This window comes from Panthera pardus, unplaced genomic scaffold, assembly GCF_024362965.1.
Source record: "Panthera pardus isolate Hobbes unplaced genomic scaffold, ASM2436296v1 HiC_scaffold_12, whole genome shotgun sequence".
Classification (NCBI taxonomy): Eukaryota; Metazoa; Chordata; class Mammalia; order Carnivora; family Felidae; genus Panthera; species Panthera pardus.
In genome coordinates, this window is record NW_026526677.1 from 61117737 (window position 1) to 61139274 (window position 21538).

A 21538-nucleotide genomic window follows, 5' to 3' on the forward strand; every position below is an offset into this window, starting at 1 on the left:
TAGAATGGAAAGTGAAGGAACCTCTCCAAGTTTGCCCAGCAAGGAAGTGGCAGTGTTCTCACTGTGCATCTGCGCACAGAGTAGTTGGAAGAAACAGACGTTAAATACAGAGTGATGGTATCAATGTTGCAAACTGGCACAAAGCTACCTAGACACCTGTTTTGTCTCCGAGTCATCAGATTAGAACCCAATGCTGTGTCTTGATCTCTACTACACACCACCTTAAAAGGTCCATGGGAGTGGGATGCCTCACTGGCTCAGTCGGTAGAGCAGGCAACTCTTGATCTCAGGGTCGTGAGTTGAAACCCCACACTGGATGAGAGCTTACTTAAAAGGCGGGGGGGGGAGGGCATGGGGTGAGATCCTCACAGACCTGACTTAGCCTGGAGGTCTGAGGAAGTCCTGCTCAGTGTCCTTCCTGCCACCAGCAATTTGACAGATACAGGATCTTTCTAGGTCTCAGTTCACTCAGCTCAAAAAAGCCAGGCAGCTATACGGCTAGAGGGTGTTTGATAAAATTCAGACTGTTTCTCTATCGATGCAATCAACTTTTTTGTTTTTAAGTGGAATGTAAAGTGAGACATCTCTAGTGGGTGTTGCATTAGGTGTGGGTGTAATCAGTGTTCCTGAGTTGTCTCCACATTAGAGAGAACTTAGTACAATCTTCTTGGAGACAGAAGTATCTGGCAGTGACATTATTAAACTTTGTATAGAACCTGGTAATAAACAGCTCCTATTTCTGAATCTGTTCTCCATGGTCATTGCTGGAAATGTGCAGAACCTGGAGAAAAGCTATTTTTCCACGTGACACTATACTTGGTCCCATGTCTTAATCATTAAGCCCTTTGATTTGATTTGTAGGCAGCACAGCCCTCCCTCTGCCCACACTTAATTTCTTCTAGCTTGAGTGGTTCCTAAGACGAGAAGTCTGCCAAGTGCTTTCTGGGTACCCTGTAATTCTGTTTGCAGAAGTCAGTCGTGTCAAAGCCAAATATAAAGTCCTTTCGGAAACACGAATCCCAGGGCTGGCTTTTGCAGGCATGCCATGGTACTGCTAAGTTTGCTCTGGAATCATATTCATTCTTCCCCTGCCTGGTATGTGCCAGTAGCTGTGCCGGGGATACAACAGATGTTCTCACTGTGCATCTACGCACAGAGTAGTTGGAAGAAACAGACATTAAATACAGAGTGATGGTACCAATGTTGCAAACTGGCACAAATCTACCTAGACACCTATTTTGTCTCAGAGTCATTTTAACATTAATTTTTAATGGCTTTTTTTTTTTTACATGAAAATGCAGATTTCTGGCTTTTCTGGAAGAACTGGAAGATCTTATACCCCCAGGCCCACACTTACAAACCACTAAGTAGAACTGAATGACAACTGTCTTCTGACAGAAGCTATGCTCTGACTGAAGAGAACTGAAGTCTATTATCTTCCTCCAGGCTGCATGACTCCTTTTCCCCTGCCTACCTTCTTTAGAGGTTTCCATTTGTGAGCCTATAAATAAATACTTAAATAAATATCCTTAAAGAACATATAGAAGGCTGTCGGAACACAGAGGCCACGCGCCAAGCCCACAGGAGACACAAGACAGGCTCCAGAATGAGGCTCAGTTCTGGAGAATGAGAAGGAACCAAAGGAGACAATTTGAGGATATATTCTGGGGCTCAGCAGGTCCAAAGGTCTGAGACAAAACAGCATGATGAATGTTGGCAAGAACTACAGACCTCCTCTATAGCCAGAGAAGTACAAGAATGTGTTGCAAAGGCAGTATGAGGCTGGAGAGCAGGGGAGGGGCATGAAGAGCCTTCGGGGACAGAACTTTAGACTTTATCCTGGGACAGAAGTGGGCCACTTGAGAGGGACTTAAGCAGGGGAAGGGCATGAGCAGATCTGGGTTTTAGAAAGATCACTCTGGTAGCTGTATGAAGACTGAACTGAAGGGGCAAGGTTTGAGGCAAACCTTTAGGAAGCTAATGCCCCATTTTAGGGGAGATGATGGTGGCCTGCACTAGGACAGAAACTGAGTATGAGAAGGGAATTGAGTCAAGAAACATCTAAGCAGAATTTAAAGGACTTGATGGCTATGTTTACATGAGGGGTGAGGAGGAAGTCCAATGTGACACCTAGGTTTCTAGCTTTGCCTGCTGGGTGCAAGGGAGACTGCTTACAAAGCACAATAGACCCATTATGGAAACCATATTCACTAAGAATCAGGAGGCCTGGGTTCCAGCCGTGGCTTCACCATGGATTCTCTCTGGGCTTGTACATTCACTTCTAAAATGAAGGTGCCACACCAGAGTGATCTTTATACCCCCTTCAGGTCTTTATAATATGAGGTCATTTTTTTCACTTCATTCAAAGTGTGGAAACAGATGCAGAAAAATCAAGATTCTCATATTCCACAGAACCTGATAATTCAGGGTAAAAGGAATTTAAAAGGTTGGACCCAATCTCTCATATGATACTCGAATTCCTTTGCAATAAACTTGTTAGGAGCTTGTTCAACCTCTGCTTGAACACATCCAACATGGACATTTTCTTATCTCCTAATGTATCCCATTTAATTCTCACCTACCTTTTAAAAACTTATCTTAATACTAAGCCATAATCTGCCCCTTAGTGTATCTCCACCTTTGGTGCAAAACATACTATATTCTGGGTATTAAGACCTAGGAGAAAGTCCTAGCTTTGCCCCTTAGGAGAAAAACATAATCTCAAAACCTCAGTTTCTACACCTGTAAAATGGGAGATAACCTGAAAGGATTTTTATAGCAGGGGTACTAGATCTGAAAAGGATGCAGCACAGCCTTCTCCCAGGAGGCTTTCTAAAGCTATAGCATGAGGGGCTCAGTTGGCAGCCATGGGCTTCATTGTTTTCATCTACACTCCAACCTAGCAATCATCATTAGATGCCTGGGTAAGGACTGTGCTGTGATTCGGCCTAGCTCCCAGCTTCATTTTGTCACCAGGGACAGCACTTTTGCCAGGGTATCTTGTTGACACAGAAGAGCCCACTGATGGCACATCCTTGAGATATACAAAACAAGCAAGTACACTAGAAAAGGCAGTGCTGTGAAGATCTTTCTTCCCTTAGTCCCACTCTAGCAGGTAAGACGTTCTGGAGCCAGACTACCTGGGTTCAAACCCCAGCTCTATCGTTTATTAGTTGTGTGACTGAGGCCAAGTTACTAATTCTCTGAACTCCAACTCCCTTGCTTGTAAAACAAAGATGATAGTATAACTATTCAGAGGGTGGTCGTGAGGATTACAGGAGTTAATTCATGCAAAGGGTTTACAACACTGCTGGGCACAAGTCAAGTGCATTAAAGCAAAAGCCAAACATGCTTGAATTAAAATTCCAGCTTCACCTGAGTAATCCTATAATCTTCCTATTATTTTTATAAGTTTTCCACGTACCAAATACGATCAAGATTGGCTGCAGATTCAGATTCTACCAAGCATTATTCGATTGAACCCATTCAACAGCATTTAAGGTATAATTATCTCTATTTTATAGACGAGGAAACAGAGGCATAGAGAGCTTAAGATCTGAAGGCTTTTTCCATATACTTTCCCTGAGCTGGTACAGCCTAGGCCTTTGGAATCATCTTGGATTTGAATGAATACAGGCTTTACTACTTACTGTACAGGTTTCCTCCCAAGACTCCTCACTCTAAAGTCTCTGGAAGACTCAGTTGGCTGCAGCAAGGATTAAATGACAGGTAAAGTAGCACAGCCCTCACACAGTTAACATCTCTGGTGCACTTACTGTTCTTACACCCCAGCTACACCCTTAACTCACACGCAGCTCCAACTGGAGTCATCAAAGATGTAGTGTGTAGTGGGAGAGGACTTTATTTCTTACACTGGATCCCTCTTTTCCATAATCCTTGTTTTTCCTAAAATATGGCCCTTATGCATTATTTTGGTTCTTAGGGTAATGACAGGCAAGATCAAGAATCTCCCTCAGGGATGAAAATGATTCATTCTCTAGCTACTCCTTCAGTCCTTGGCACAGCTACTGCCTGAGTTGGGAAAAGAGCTTCTCAGCAAGATAGCGACGTCTAAGGCCATTCAGGAACTGTCGATGGTGAAAAAGCACACCTGTGAAAGGAGTGGGCCCTAGCAAACAGACTACTGATGTAAGAAACAAGATTATGCTCTAATAAGCAAGTCTTTGGAGGTGCCTAGAAAATTACATCTTTGTTTCATACTTGAAGAATGTAACCATGTGATATAAATGTTGAACCTATTAGCCACATAATTTTTTAAGGACCAGGAACTGGAACACCTAGGTGTTTTCCCAACTTTATTGGAGGTATGAGGGGACAGGGAAGGAGGAGGTGTAGATTTGAAGGTTTTTGGATTTTTAATGCGAAATAATTTATCCTGTATTTGATACTAGACAAGACTAAAAGGGTCATGTCCTCCTTATGCCCTTACGCCATTTCCAGGTGAAGTGCTCTAGGCTTCCGCCTCACTCTGATAGCTAAGAAGGGCCTTCCAGCCTCGGCTCTAAAACCCGCTTGTGCCTCAGCGCCTTGCAGGTTTGGGCATTATGTAAACTTTCACAGACTTGCTGAAGGGGATGGTGCCCTCGATGCTGGTCTCCACCTGGGATGACACCTCACCACCCTCAATCCAGGGGGACTTTGGAATGCGGGAATTGGAGTTGTAGGCCAGCAGCAGCCTGACTTCCACCTGGCATGGTTCTGGAAAAAAAAGACAAAAGAAATCCTCTATGAGGGCAACTGCTAGGAACTGGGATGAAATGTCAAATAAAAGCAACATCAAAGATGGAAGCAATAGGGTTTCTAAACATTTCTTCATCTGCCCTCATCCCTTCCCCCTCACCAAACAAAGACACTTTCCCAGCTTGAATCCTGTGAGGCTGAGCCCGAGCCTGCAGATGTGCGGCTTCTCCGCCACATCTCTGTGGGCTCCCTGCAGTTCAGATCCATGGTGGATCAGAAGGGAGCTAAAAACGGAGGCCTTCTAGCCTTAAGAGAGGGCCAAACGGGCCTACATATGGCTGATTCTCATGCCCAGATAACCGTGCTCTTCCTGTGTGGCTCGGGCACGAAGGCTGCAGGTATCACAGACTCTACCATCTTAGTGGAGAAGCGGCCCTGATTAGCAAACACTTCTGGCAAAAAATTCTCCCCAGTGACCAAGAACATGTTTCAGGGACCTAAAATCACGCCATTAAACCTTTCATTCTTTAAATGACATGACATTATGGCACTGATCTTGTGTCTGCATGTGGCAGGCCCCAGTAAGAGTGAGTAATCCCTCCCTCAAGTTGCTGACTGTTGGAGACAGAGACAGTTACAATGGAGCACAGCACTCTAATCAAGTCTGTAAGAAGAATGAGGAAGGAGCCCAGGAAGGCGTTGGAAGAGAATACCTGCTCTGCGCCAAGCACATCACCTGAAGAGTATGCACCCCGCCACACCATGAAAGACTGTCACAATCCCCAAAAAGTCTCAAGGCTCTGAGAGGTTCTAAGTGACTGCACAAATCCACACCGTTGACAGAATTTGAGCCCAGTTCATAAACTGAAGCAATTAATCTCTTAACCATGTGGTCTCTATAAAGGAGGGGGAGAGAATTTCCGGAAAAACTTAAAGACCATTGCAAAGGGCCAGGAATAGAATAAACTTGGGAGGAAAATGTGCAAGTGTTGAAAATGAGCCCAATGCCTAGATATGAGGGCTGGAGGGATCTAAGTGAACAAGGGCAGAGGTCCCAGGACTTCTCAATGCCCCCCACCCCAGGCCTCTTCCTAATCACGTCCTGACTTCTCTCTAGGGACGAGAGCAGAGACTGAATTGCTTTTCTCCAGCCAGAGCAAACTAGCCAGACCAAGAGAGCAGCCCTGGCACCACCACTTACCAGCTACTGGTATGGACACCATCATGTAATGAGGGGCCTGACAGCAGCCTGGGTATAACTGTAATGAAGCCAGTGCTGCTCTCCAGCATCAGGCTTAAGTATCAGCTCTCCCGCTACATATGATCCCCTCTTTAGGTCCCAGATGGCTGTTGCCAACCACCAACCACAACCTAGCCCTGATTCTCACAGCACTTTCAGCCAAATCCTGGGGAGGTCAGAGGACTCAACCCCACCTGTTCGTTATGCCTTCCCTCACCTGCATGTGGTAAGAATGGCAATGCCAGCCATTGCCATCAGAGGAGAGGAGAGGGGAGAGACAACAAGAGGAGACAATAGGACAAAGGAACAAAAGATCATGTGGGACAAACCATGTAATCTATTCATCATGCCTGGAAGATCTCTAATGAAGTATGCATTCTTGCTTCCATCTTACAGATGAAGAAAATAAGACAGAGAGGTAAAATAACTTTCTCAGGATCACTGAGCAAGGGAGGCAGAATCTGGAACCTGGTTGGCGTGACTCAAAGCTTCTGACATGGCAGACTCCTGCCTCCCGGAGGAGAGGCCCCTGGTACAGAGCTGCTGAAGGCCTGCATGGAGGAACACCCACCAGCACCAGGCTCTATCTCCTGGATTAGGAGAAAGAAGGCACAGGTGCATTCAGAAGGAGAACATGTTTCACTTTGGTGTCCCAGGTCGGAAGGGATTTGGTAGTTAGGAAATGTGAGTGCCAGCCTCAGCGCCACCGCTGACCAGCTATGTGGACCTCCATTTATGCATGTATAAAATGAAAAACAGGACACTAAATTCCCCAACTTGGTCTAAGGATTAAATGAATTTTAATGGCATATTGAAAATCCTGTATTCAATTTTCATTATTTGTTGAGCACTTACTACCTTCCAGGCTCAAAGGACACATGATACAGAGGCATCAGAGATACAGAGGTCAAGATGATTAACAAGTTCTCTGCTCTTGTGGTGCCTTCATGCTAATGGGAAAGTCAGTAACAAATTAAATGGGAGAATTCCCAACATTAGTTAGCACTACGCTGAGAATTAAAAAAGAGGTTTGTAATAGCAGTCTCTCAAAGGGGGCGATCCTGAATGAATTATAATTCTTCAGGCTCAGGACAGCTTGGTAGCCCTAGTTCGGGCAATGACTTACTGTGTGACCAGGGCAAGTTGGTAGGGCCCTCTAAGAACTCTGAGGCTCTTCTGAGATCTAGCATGCTGTGGTTTGCCTCTCTGAGCTGTGGGCCTTCCAAAACAATACTGTCCCATGGCCTATCTTTCTAGCTATCAAGTCTAGGATCCCTTTATGAGAAGAGATTAGAATAAGAAATTCTCTACCTTCCTGTGGTGGCTAATAGTGCAGAACATTCCAGGCAGCAAGGATATGAAATGAGGGATGCTCAGGGAGGAAGATCCCGGGTAAAGCATTGCCGGATGCCCCCTAAATTGGGCCAGGCCCAGGGTCACTGACTAGATCCCCAAAGGGGCTGCCCTGATATTCAAGAGCACTACTTCCTCTTTGTGAAAACTTTATTATGTCATTTATACCCACCTAACACCCCTGACAGAGGGAAACCAATAATAAGGGCATTAAGTCACTCATGTAAGTAATATAGAGAAAGAAAAGTCTAGAAAGCAACCACTTAAGTCTAAAATAAACCAAATTTGGTGTCATGAAACACCTTCCCCAATAACAACCATGCTTCTGAATCATCTTCAATGATTGAGAAAATACCAGTGAGGCCAATTCTCCCCCCACATTTTAGGTTCTGTAGGCCGAGTCTCTTTTTCCAGTTTCTAAAGCAGCCTTACAGGCTTGAAGTGTAATGTCCCATGCACTTGTATTCTTCCATTTTATTCTTAAGAATTTCTAAAGTTACTTACGTAACCTCCCTATCTTTTCACAAATTATTAAATTATTACATTAAACCAGCCCATGTGGGAGGGGAGGGCAGTAATAGTTTACTTGTTTGGGGGGAAATGAACTAAATGGTTCATATACAAAGACAGAATGATTTTAATTTGGGGTAAGAAACATGAAACTGTTTCATTTCTAGACAGAGCAATCGTCAGAACCTCCTAGGTTGAGAATTATCATTTTCATTTGGAAGGTGAGGAAATGGATTCAGAAGGGAGAGTGGCTTGTCCAAGGCTATGCAGCAAGTCAGTAGCAGAATTAGGACAAGAAAATAGTATGCTGGCATCCAGCCGAGGTCTCTTTCCAGGAGATTCCATTCTATTGTAATCTCCTGTATACTTTCTGACAAAATCTTGTGCCACAAGCAATCAAAGCAATGCAGCAAATTAGTCTAAATGCAGCCAGTTTAAGCTTTCAAACTCCTTAAGAAATTAAGTACAGTCCTCAGCAGGCCTGACTGAACCATGTATTTCTCAAAGTGCAAAAAAACAAATGCCTCAAGGTAAGTGTCATCCCCAGGAGCATATTCTCCTGTCCACCTTGGCCCACTGACCCCTTACCTGTCCAGGCAGTGTGGGAGAGGTACACCTGAGTGATAAGCCGGTGGCGCCCTGGGCCAGGATTCCGGAAGTCTGCTGGCTTAGGATGAATCATCTGAGCCTGGCCATCTGGATATAAGACCTAAGAAATGAGAGAAGTGAGAAAAAGAAATAGAAGAGCCATGAATTTTCAACAAAACTGCAGTGTCTGTTGTGAACCCCAAAATAGGAGGGAAAGAAGATACCAGCTTTCATTAAAAACTGTTCTAGGAGTGGGAGGTAACGCTGTTGAGATCCCTGTACTCTCTGCCCCAGCACAAAGCAGTATTTGATAAATGTTTCCTGAATTCATGGTGAAGAAGTGATAGGAATATAGTGCCTCTATTTAGTACAAGAATAGGCAAAAGTACTAATGTTAGTGTGAAAAGCCTTCCCAGACACCCCCATCTGGGTGACTTGCTCCCTGCCTGGCTCTGAATCGCATCACAGGCCAGCACCCACCACCAACCACCAATCATTTAGAATAATTTTGTGACTGCATTTTCTCCACGAGGTTATAAGCAGCTAGGAAGCTCTTTCTATAGCTCTGTCAACAAAGGGTCTGCTCTGTTAAAAAACAAAATTCAACCACATGAGTTTGAAGATCTAATTGGCTTTACTGAGTATCGAGCAAGTAGAGAAATGTTCCCAGGAGTCGTCCAAAATGGAAAGGACACATTCCTGGAATGGGTCGAAACTGTAATTAAGTCTTGGTTTCCTGTTGTGGGGGTCAAATGGCTCCAATTTGGGCTGTCTTTTTTTTTTTTTTTTCTTTGTTAACAGCTCAAATCACTGGCTAGTTCTCAAATCTCACACATGGCCAGAGCCTCGTCCTCACTATCGTAGGGGAGCCTCACAGCTATCTATGCAGAGGGCCCCTCACACTGCACGGCGTACAAACGAACTACACGAACAAATACAGCTGATCCTAGAACCACATGGCCTGGACTACGGAAATCTACTGATAAGGACAAAGTAGGGAACCACACAGGTCTTTCAACTATGCAACTCTGGTCCCATAATGAAAAAGGACGTCAGCTACCTCCATTTTTTACCCCAAACTTTCTCATCAATTCAGTTCTTCTTTCCAACCTATCTCTTAACTTAGACAAAAGACCCAGAAGGCAAAGCATCTCCTGACAGGAACCAAAACTACCCCCTCAAGCAGTAATGACTGCACTGAGCCAGCAAGACCCCACATGATTGGCCCAAGGACAAGGAGTGAGGACCTTCACTGCCCACCTGCATGTACCCACCCACCTTGTCCACATTTTCCTTCTATAAACCTGGAAGTATTCTCAGCACTATGGAGACAGTCTTGGAGACATTAGCCTGCTGTCTTCCCAGTGAAATAATTTCAGTGAATTTCGTCCCTGAAATAAACTGCTGTCTTGTTTCACTACCACCTGTCTCTCGGCCTTTGGATTTTGCCAACAGCTAGTGACTGAACCTGGTCTGCTTGGGACCCCCCAAACCAGGTCCTCTTGCAATAATCTCCTCTCATCTGTCCAAAACAGAAAAAGTGCTGGTCTGGACAGCACGTTCCTACCATCAGAGCTGTCCTGCAAATAGACAGTGAGCTCCCCACCTGTAAAGGCTTCTAAACAGTTTGGCCATGCACTTGGTGGGGTGGCTCTGGACATTTTCTAGTAAAGTCTAGCAGATGACCCTTAAATAATCTGCCTGTAATTTCATTTATGCTTAGTTGACCACTGAACTTTTTTCAGGGATAAATGTGAAACAGTAGTTCTCAACCCTAGCTCCACATTAGAATCATATAAGAGTTCTCAAAAAACAAAACAAAACAAAAAAAAAAACTGGTATAGTCATGGGGCCTACCTTCTGGATTCTGATTTAACTGGTGTAGGCTGAGGCCTGTGCATCATTACTTTTTAATGTTTTCTGAGTAACTCTAAAGTGGAGGTAGAATAGAAAACCACTAATGTGGGGGGAAAAAAAACACAACCAAAAATGTGCAGCATCAACTCAGAATTAGTTCTCCGTACATCTTATGATTTATAATAAAGAATTCCTTAATGAAAAAAAAAAAAAAAAAAGGATTCCTGCTGGGAAGCCAGAGGTTTTTTTCCCCCCTCTACTGTCACCACAGGCAAATCTTCAGGGCCTGAACTCATTCTTACCTCTTCCAGAAGCTTTCCCTGCTGGCTCCAGGCTATTCTGTCCTCAGATTGTACTCACTTACTGTCAGTGCTTGTGTCCCTACTTTTATTCATATCCCTTATGCCTAGAATACCTCCTTCAGCCCCTATCCTTTGCTCTTACTCATCCTTTCAGACCTCATCCATGCATGAGTGTCTCCACAAAGTCTTCCTTTTCCTCAGCCTCCAACCACACCATCCAAATTAAATTGTCTCACTGTGTGTGTGTGTGTGTGTGTATTATAAATATATTACAGAATTTTTTATAGTAGCTAAAAATTGGAATTAAGCTGTAGGGGAGGAAAAATAATTTTCCCTCTACATTTCTAGGTTCTTGGCTAAGATCACATTTATAATAAAAGACAGATAAACAGGAGAAAAACAGAAGTTTAAAACATGTAAACATCCTGTGAACATAGGAAATACCCAGGAAAACTGATTAACTCCCTGAAATGGCCCAAGACATCACCTTAAATACCATCTTCCACCAAAGACCAAAGGAAGGTGTTGCGGTGGGAGGGAGCCAGTTATGGGAGGTTACTAGGTAAGCACAATAAACAAAGGTAAGATTGCTATGCAAAAAAAAAAAAAATATATATATATATATATATATATATTTTTTATATATATAATATATATATATATATACACACACACACATATATATATATATATAATATATATATATACACACACACACACACACATACATACACACACACACACACACGAGTAAATAAATATTAATCTTTATGCCCAACCTGGGGTTCATGCTCTACCAACCAAGCCAGACATGTGCCCCTGTTGTGCAAACTTAAATTGGTGCCTGCTTCACTGATAAAAGAGTTTCTAGAGATTTAGTAATCCTTCTCTTCCAGGTACAAAGAAGACACCTTTACAAATGGTGATTTCCCTTATAAATGTAAATTTCCCTCACAAAAGGGCAACTTCTCTGTTTTCAGAGATTCTCCAGGTTCTGTGGCCTCTCAAAAACAATCATCCCCAAATATTCTTTATGCCAAAGAGGCATATTTAGAGAGGTATATTGTGTTCCCCTCCATTCTTGTCTTTGAAACTTCCTAGTTTCATAGTCAGAGGCTGAGTCAGTACATTACTCCATTACTTTAGTGAACCAGTCAGTCTCCTATTCTTGAGAATAAGTCAGCTCATTTAAATGGCTGGGTCTTTTTTCAGAAGGTAGTGTTGCAGATGGGTTCCCAAAATTAGGCCTATAGTACGCGACCAATCAGGTATTCATTAAGAGGCCCCAGTATTCTTCTGTGCATGTCTGAATGATGACTGAACTTCTGTTTTATAACTGCGTATCTATTTGTCTTTCACTGAAACTGAGCATCCTGAGGGCAAGAATTTAACACATTCACCCCTGCAACCCTAGTGCTCATCATGTGAGTAAGCATTACTTCGTGGATGGGTGGATGGGTGGATGGGTGGATGGGTGGATGGATGGGCAAGTGGGTAGTATTTTTGTGGGGCTTAACTGCAGACTGTTTAAACTGACTGGTATCTCTACTGCATCTGGCATGTGTCTCTAATATGTCTAACTTAGGAAAAAATACTCCCTAGTGATTTTTTTCAACCCATAAATTTTGCTCACCAAGTGGACCCATCCACAGCCTGAAAAGGATTTGTTTATTACAGTTTGCTTGCAGCCCTGAAAATACCAAGTTTTAACTTCACATTGTAAGACTAGAAAGACCCCTGTCATTCAGTGAACCCTTACTGGGTACCAGTGGCTTTATATACTTCATTTCCTTTCAGTGTCAATTGTTCCTAGTTGTCAGTTGTAGAATCTGAAGTTCAGAGTTTAAAGTAACTTGCTCTAAACCACAATCAGCGGAAGAGATGGGATTCACATCAAGACTCTTCACCATTAAGAATCATCTCTTCTCTCTCCTCACTTTCTGTCCCTCAGGTAGAAATTACAGGGCTGCTGAAGTTAAATCCTTCAACACATGGTCTAGAAGCTCTATGAGGACCAAAATCTGACAGACCTGGACCTTCACGGTGCTTTGGGGATCCTGCACATGTTCCAGGGTTGCATCAACATCCAGGGCCACAACCAACCCGGATGTAAACCGCAAAGGATTGTCTGACTCGCCTGCTGGCTCAATGATTGTGGCTGAAGCTTTGTGGATCTGTAAGCAAGAAAAAAACATAATGATCCTGAAGCCAGGTCATCCCTGGGCGACAAAACATGATCCGTGCAGCTTTCTGTCTCATTATTAACAGGTGAACATGTGAAAGCCAATCAGAGGGAAGGCTCTAGCCCAGCTATTCAACTGGTCAAAGAAGATCACCAACGTCAACAGTTCTGTCTGAACAGACTTGACAGGACCTGCTCTGGAAGGGGGAGGTGTAGGAAGGTACTCTGCCGCAGCATGGTCTGTACAATTTTGACAACTTCTACAGGTTTGGATGTCATGAGTCGGGGCATCAGGTCAAGAAGTTTGTCCACAAAGCTGTCCTGTAGGTGGGGCAAATCAGCAATAAAACACCTGCAGGAACAAACAGAAGCCAAGTGAATAGGCATTTATTTACCACAGGATGATCCCCAAACATATGCCAAATCCTAAGGTAGGAGAAGTGATGAACTGAAGGAGCTCATGGTCCCTGAATGAGAAAGCCAGGCACCTAGATAATTACACCTTGGTGATATGAGCATCCTGATAGCCTTGTTTATTGAATACCCCTATGTGCCAGATATACTCCTCAAGTGTTTGGCATGATCATATTTAATCCTCCCAGCAATCCTGTGCATTGTTACGATCATTATTTTCATATTATAGATTCATTAATTAAGTTAACAAATACATCTTTAAGACTGCAAGTGCCAACTACTATCACAGGCACCAGGGACATAACCGTGAGCAAAAGAGAAGAAAATGCCTATCTTAATGGGGCTTATATTTGTAGAAAGGAACACATAGATTCAGAGAAAATGATGTTGCATTGAGGCTTAAAAATGTTAAATAAACTCATTCCCAGCTCTGATTCCACAGTACTCCTGCCTTATAGAAGGGGACAGTCGAAAAATATTTCACTGAGGTAATAGCAGTGCAGGGACTCAGGGGCTGAATTAAGAAAGAATGTACAACTCTATGCAAGAGATGAGAAACTATGGCATACCAGAGCTATCACCTTCCTAAAAGTCTCTTCAACCCAAATGTGCAAAAACAGACTCTCCATCTTAAATCTAAAACCAAGGGCACCTGGGTGGCCCAGTCGGTTGAGTATCCAACTCTGGATTTCAGCTCAGGTCATGGTCCCAGGTGGTAGGATCAAGCCCCACGTTGGCTCCACACTGAGCATGAAGCCTGCTTAAGATTCATTCATTCATTCTCTCTGTCTCTCTCTCTCTCTCTCTCTCTCTCTGTCTCTCTCTCTCTCTCTCTCTCTCTCTCTCTCCCCGCCTCTTCCCCTCTCCCCTGCTCGCACAGACTCTCTCAAAAAGAAAGAATGAAAGAAAGAAAGAAAAAGGGAAAGAGGGAGGGAGGGAGGAGGGAGGGAGAAAAAAAATCTAAAACCAAAGTAAGGCATGAACTCAGTTGAGATGTGAAGCTAGGATCTTAAAGAGCCAAACTGGAGTGTATCATCTGCTAGAGAGCAGCACCCACTGGTGAAGCGTGGTATTGCAACTCAGCCCTACAGGAAGCTATCTCACCCAGATGAAGACTCAAAAGTATAGTCATGTAAACTTCAGGTTTGATGAGGTTCATGGGGGCAGGGATAAGGGGTGGAAGAATGAAATATCTGACTTAATAAATATTAGACTATAAAATCTTATAAATTCTTTCCTCCTAGTATTATATTGCCAGTATATCACATGTCTGGTCACCAATTCAACTACCACTTCTTCGCTAAGCCTTCCATTCATCTACTAGATCTGTTTTAACCAATTTATTTCATACAGAACTCTGAGAAAACATAGCTGTACTACAAAATAAAGGCTACCTACAGAATTATGGAACAATTTTTTGTAGATTACTGTTGTTGAATTTCCATATTTCTCTATAAAGAACAGTGGTGAAAAGAACTTTTTTGTTGAGATTTTTCAACAAAAAAGTTTGTTTTACCATCTAGATACTTGTCTTTTTGTGGCCCAGCTGAATGTTGAATCCAAATGATTCTCGATATTTTTACTGTACCACTGTTGCACATTTAGCTAAGTTTAAAGAAGTTTACATACCCCTAAAAAAAATGCGCGAGGGCACACTGCCACAGATAACAGGTTGGATGCGTGGGTTAAACCAAGGATTCTAGCTTCTGATTGCTCTTGTTGCCCTCTAAGTGCTGTTATCTGCATAACCAGGAGTCAGTAAGCTAGATGGTAATGAAATAGTTACCTCTGAAAAAAGTCCACTTCCTGTAAAAACTTTTCACACATCCCAAATAAGGGGTCAACTCTGTAGAAAAAGAGAAAAACAAACATACATACATATATTTGGCTTACGTAATCTTCGAACTGAGGAATGAGGACCAAATTCCCAGAAACCTGAGCCTACGTGAAAGGAAATCAGAGTATTACACTATCAAAATTATCTCTAAAAGGAAGAGCAGATTCCTAATGGACCTAGGGGGAAAATATCTGCCAGAATGCCAAGACCCAATTAGAACACTTCAGTGGCTATCAGGCTCAATGAACACTCAAAATCAAGGGCTATCATAGACCGTGCCTGGCATCAGACTCACTAAGGATACAGGGCAGAAGCACAGCTTGCAGGCAATCCAGCGTCATGTTCCTTCCCTGCAGGAGTCCTCACCGCACTCCATTCAGCCATCCACAGAGCTGTCTGGGAGCTGTGATCTTGCCGTGGACAGACAGCTCAGGTACAAGGAGATGACATCTACGTCAGTTGAGTTTGGAGACCAGCCTGGATGAGAAGCCTCATGCTCCATAGGTGCTAACATCTCTTGAAACAAATCCATAGGCATACCCTCCAGGGTCCCCACAAGGGATGTGCCCAGTTAAAAGAATCACTGCACTCAGTAGAACCCAAAGCTATGGTGTCTGCATCAGGCAATTACAGTTTACTAATAGTCCCTTCTGGTCTATATGCAGTTTTCTCAGTGACAATTTTTATGATCACAGTGTTACCTAGTAAATACAGTTGATATACCAGGTTTCCAGGGAATATACCTAGAAAGTTAACCAAAGGTCAAATTCTCATGCAGAAGGGGAAAAGTGTTGTTACTACTTTGCCCATAGACAGGACTATGTTCTTTCCTCACTTGGCTTCTCTGGCTTCACGGCCACTCATTTTCTTTTTATTTCTTGTAATTTCCAAATGAAACTTTGTATTTATTTTCATTAATATTGTATTCATTAGAGGAGTAAAATTCCAGTGAGGAAAAACAGACAAATACTCTCTCCTTATATAAAAACATGCAAGAAAAGGGTGTCAAGGTTCTTAATAACCTAGTTTAATCTTTCTACTAAAATGTAAGCTCCATGAGAGCAGGGACTTTTATATTAATTATTTTGATATATATTTTCTGGCACAAGCAACTATTCAATAAATATCTGTTGAATGAACAAATAAATGAGAAATGACAAATGGAAACTTACTCTACAAACAACATGCATTTGAATTCTTTTCCTAAAAAACAGGTAGCACTTGAAACTTTCTTAACTCTGATAAACTACCAGAAATGGAACTGCAATCTGATAGTGAGGTTCACCCACTAAAGATCTCCAGGAGTAAGAGGGCTGGAAAGGAGACCTCAGGAGGGGGTAAAAAGAAAGCAATTCAGCCAAGCAGTATCAATGTGGGGTCTGCCTATATAGAGTCATCTTGTAGAACTTCCCAATAGTAAAACATAAAATAGATTTGGGAACTACCTCCAAACCCCAAAACAGACCAAGAAGCCTCACCTACATGCTATATGAAGTAGGCCTTTATCACTAAGAACCTCCACTTTTTTCTCAGGGTAAGGAAGGAAAGCAGAGGAAAAGTAAAGTCCACTGGGAAACCAAACACTGATCTACTTCCATTTATAAGTATGCAAAGACAATGGAAAATCATTAGATGCTATGATCAGGGCTGTAAAGGAGACCAAGCAGACCTCAGTGAGAGAAAGTCAAGGCAAGAAAGCTCAGAAAATCTTTTAATTCTAATAAATAACCTCAGTGAGATTAAAGAGGAGACCTGAAAGGATACTGCACTGATAAAGCAAGAGAAACGGCTATGAAAAGGGCGCACTGAAGAAAGCATACTGGTAAATGAACAGTAATAACGAAATCAACTCAAAAGTAAGGAATACTATATTGAAAAATGATGAAAACTGAAGTCATAACTTAAAAGAGCATATTGAGGGGTGCCTGAGTGGCTCAGTCGGTTGGGCATCCGACTTCATTTCAGGTCATGATCTCGCGGTTTGTGAGTTCGAGCCCCGCGTTGGGGTCTGTGCTGACAGTCCAGAGCCTGGAGCCTGCTTAGGATTCTGTGTCTCCCTCTCCCTCTGTTACTCCCCTGCTTGCATTCTGTCTTTCTGTCTCTCTCAAAAATAAAAAATATTTTTAAAAAAAGTTAAAAAAAAAGGAGCATATTGAAGAATTTACACAGAATATACAGTAGAAAAGCTAAGACACTGAAATTATGAGAAAAAAGATATAAGGGAAAATAGGCCCAGAAGACACAACATCCAGTATGACAGACTGGAGTGGATGGAAGTGGTAGTAATTAAAGAAATAATGGTTGGGAAAAGATCCCTGAGCTAAAAGCAGAGTTTATACTTCAAAGTCCCACTGAAGGTCAGTTAAAAGCATTGAAAGAAAACACATATCTACACACATCCTGGTAGAATTTCTGAATTTTAAACAGAGAGAAAAAGAAAAAGAACCAAGAAAAATAAGGAAACAAAGGAAAGAGAACCAGACTGACATTGGATATCCTAACTGTAACATTAAATACTAAACAGTAACTCAGCAACATTTACAGAGTTCTGAAAGAATTCCAATTATGCATAAGAGCAAAAGAGAGGCAGTTTTGGACATGCAGGGTCTCAATGAGTGTATCACTTACATACTTATTTAGAAAAACAATTACTAGAGAATGCACTGCTGTCAAATGGTGAATTAGAACAAGGAATTTTAGGGGTGCCTGGGTGGCTCAGTCGGTTAAGCGTCTGACCAGCTCAGGTCACGATCTCGTGGTTCATGAGGTCAAGCCCCACATTGTGCTCTATGCTGACAGCTCGGAGCCTGAAGCATGCTTAGGATTCTGTGTCTCCCTCACCCCCTCCCTCCCCCTCCCCCACTCGTGCTCGCTCTCTCAAAAATTAATAAACAGAAATTTTTTTTAAAAAAGGACAAGGTATTTTAAAAAGCAACTGTGGCACACACACACAAAAAATGAGTGAGCAAGTTCGAGCTAACTCATTTTGAAAAAGTACTTATAAAGATTAATGCATACTTTAAGAAAGGATTCTTAAAATAAGAAATACATTATAAAAACATAATAAGCTGAAACTTAATTCCAAACTATTTAACAGTATGAGACAATGAAATAAAAACACATTAGAACTTTCATCTTGATCTGAGGTGACTGTGATAAAGGTGATTAAAAAGTCTATTTAATTTTTTGTGCTGATAAGTTGAATATGTTTATTAAAAATGTAAGTAAAAATAAGTAAAAATACTATTTCTACAACTAATATAAGCTAACATTTATCAAGTGTTTAGTCTGAACGCGTCAGGCAAATATTTTAAGAGCTTTACATATAATAATTCGATAATCCTTGCAATATCCCTATGAGGGCGAGACAGATACTATTATTATCCTAGTTTAACTTACAGGGATCGAAATGAGGCACAGAAATCTTCAGTAACTTGTCCAAGGTTACTAAGTTTCCAAATGGTGGGAATCAAGATCTGAGTCTAAGCAACAAAGAACCATAGTCCTCTTAACCCCTATCTTGCACTGCCTCTCACTTGAAAAGGTTAGAAGTAGGATAAGGACTCATGCTCGCTTCAGCAGCACATACAAGAGAAGTAGGATCAGAACTTTCAAACTCATGCATGAAACAAAGATACAAAGAAAACAACCAATCCAGCAAAAGCCAAGAAAGAAAGAAAGAAAGAAAGAAAGAAAGAAAGAAAGGAAGGAAGGAAGGAAGGAAGGAAGGAAGAAAGAGAATGTGCAGTGTAGTGAGACTACCTTGTTCAAACCCAGACCTCTCCACTTCCTAGTTGTTTGATTATGAATGGGTTTTTTTAAGCCCAAAAGAAAAAAAAGAAAGGAAAGAAGCAGGGATGCACACAAATGGAAAATATAAATTACAGCACAAGTAAAGACCAAATATATTAGAGTCTTTATATAAGGACATGGAAAAATGAAATACTGTTGGGGCAAAAACAGTTTCAAACAGACAGCGAGGCAAACCATAAGAGACTCAAGTGCAGAGAACAAGCTGAGGGTTGATGGTGGGGGGGCGGTGGGAAATGAGTGATGGGCACTGAGGAGGTCACTTGTTGGGGTGAGCACTGGGTGTTATATGTAGGCAATGAATCACAGGAATCTACCCCCGAAACAAGAGCACACTGTATGCAACCTATGTTAGCTAACTCGACAATAAATTATATGTTAAAAAAAAAAAAAGAAATACTGTTGGATGAAATTTAAAGGAGGCAGAACACAAAGTATATCAATATTCCATTTATATTAATATGCACACATTTATAATGTAGATGTATTTATCTGGCTTGGGAAGAGTCTGTTGACAGTTGTTTTAGAAGGGGTAGATTACCAGGGAACCTTCACTTAACCTGCAATATTTAAATTAAAAAAAAATTTTTTTTTAGTAATTATACATAAACTGAAGAATATATCTATTTTCTTTAAATAAAAAAGTGTAGATGCCAACACAAGCACCGGTCTTTGCTCAGCTGTGACTGGCAAATAGTAGGGATTAAACATTTGTTAAATGGATGTATGGCTATCTCTAAGATTAAATCACTACCAGATTTTATCAGGTCACTAGATCAAAATAAGTGAAGAAATCAAATAACATTCAGAATGTTCTTTCTGCCTCGGTATTTCTCAGTGCTTAAAAACACTCCTATTTCCTTCTCTATGCCACATTTAGACGGACACAATCACTTGACTAAGCATCACATGTGTCCTCCACCTGGGAACAAGTTACTGCATTGTATCAAATCTACAATGCATCATTCTTAAGATGCACCTTTATTTTATGAAATAAGAAACAGACAATAAAAAAAAAAACACTTTCAATCAAAATATGGCAAAAATCAAAATTAAAAAAGTATAAAATCAAAATTTCAGAGAAGTTAAAATTTTAAATGTGCATTTTAGAACCAATGAAATATGGCAACTCTATTAGAAAGTCTGATAGTGAGCTCTTACTATGTACCAAGTACCATGTTAAGTGCTTCTACATGTATTATCCCATTTATTCTTCATAAAAACCCCATGAGACAGATGCTGTCATCATTCTCTTTTTACAGACAGGGAAACAAGGCACAGAGAGGCTTAAAAAAACCCATTCATAATCAAACAACTAGGAAGTGGAGAGGTCTGGGTTTGAACAAGGTAGTCTCACTATACTGCACATTGTCTTAATTTGTCTTTACTGTCTCGGAGAGCTTACTAGTCCCTTCAGAAGAGAAAAAATGGTTCCTGGCACTAAATTCTTAAAGAAATCTAGCAAGGACCAAAAAGAATGTCAGTGCTGCCTAATGAAGTCTTATGTTGTGCTGCAGGCAACAGAGAGCCACTGGAGGGGTTTTCCAGAGACTTAATTTGTTCCAAAGATAGAACTTGGAATATCTGAGAAAATGAAGAGTTTGTATACCTCTTAGCTAATCTTTCCTAAGTATCTTTTCACTTCTCATTAACTTTGGTGAGATCTCTGAATGCATTTGGAAGCGTCTTTGAAAGGACTGTGCCTCGCTTTTAGCCAGCCACACATCTTACCCTCGAGTAGTCCGTGCTGTTACTATAAGTTGCAAGGCTTTGGCCTGCAGCCTCATGTGATGGATAATCACCACCTGTTTGTTCTCCACACCACTGTACATGAACTCCATTTTGTAGGTCTCTTCCATGATCTATAAGGAAAGGTAATTAACAATCAGTAAAAGTATCATAATGGTCTTGAGAGCAACACAGAATTCTAGGTGAAATTCTGAACTGAGTTTGTTTTTGTTTTTAAGTAGGCTCCATGCCTAACATGGAGACCAATGCAGGGCTCAAACTCACGACCCTGAGACTGAGACTCGACCTGAGATTAAAAGTCAGATGCTTAACCAACTGAGCTACCCAGGCACCCCTGAACTGATTTTTAATACAGAACTGAGATATTTAAGTGCCTATGGTGAGAGAAATTAGGGTAATTTGATAAAAATTAATATGTGTTATGAGAAATTACTTTAGTATATCTTACAAAAAGAGAGTAAGTTGTTTTGTTGGTTAAAAAAAAAGATTTTCGGGGGGGCACCTGGGTGGCTCAGTCGGTTAAGCATCCGATTCTTGACTTCAGCTCAGGTCATGATCTCATGGTTTGTGAGTTCGAGCCCCACAGAGGGCTCTGTGCTGGCAGTGTGGAGCCTGCCTGGGATTCTGTCTCCCTGTGTCCCTCTCCTGTTTGCTATTTCTCTCTCAAATAAAGATAATACTTGAAAAAAAAAAAAAAAAGACTTTTGGGGTGGCTGCGTGGCTCAGTCGGTTAAGGATCTGACTTTGGCTCAAGTCACGATCTCAAGACTCCTGAGTTGGAGCTCTCTGTCAGGCTCTGTGCTGACAACTCAGAGTCTAAAGCCTGCTTTAGACTCTCTGTCTTCTTCTCTCTCTCTGCCCGCCCCCAACCCCCATGCTCACTTGCTCTCTCAAAAATAAATAAAATTAAAAAAAAAAAAAGACTTTCATCTGGTAACAAAGTCATCTTAGTTGATGACGTGAAGATATTAAAAGTTTAATCACTGATAAAACTG

General features: G+C 41.7%; 1 protein-coding gene across 2 annotated transcripts in view; it reads right to left on the bottom strand.

Moving 5' to 3' along the window:
• Positions 1-4303: 4303 nt before the first annotated feature.
• Positions 4304-21538, bottom strand: part of INTS4 (integrator complex subunit 4) — a 117872-nt gene continuing 100637 nt past the window's right edge. For both annotated transcript variants that reach the window (XM_019449924.2, XM_019449925.2), the window contains 6 exons: positions 20526-20656; positions 14934-14993; positions 12926-13085; positions 12582-12725; positions 8393-8513; positions 4304-4719 (listed from right to left, as the gene is read on the bottom strand). In XM_019449924.2, the coding sequence (XP_019305469.1) occupies positions 4541-4719; positions 8393-8513; positions 12582-12725; positions 12926-13085; positions 14934-14993; positions 20526-20656 (795 nt within the window). In that variant the 3' untranslated portion in view covers positions 4304-4540. The remainder of the gene's footprint in view (positions 4720-8392; positions 8514-12581; positions 12726-12925; positions 13086-14933; positions 14994-20525; positions 20657-21538) is intronic.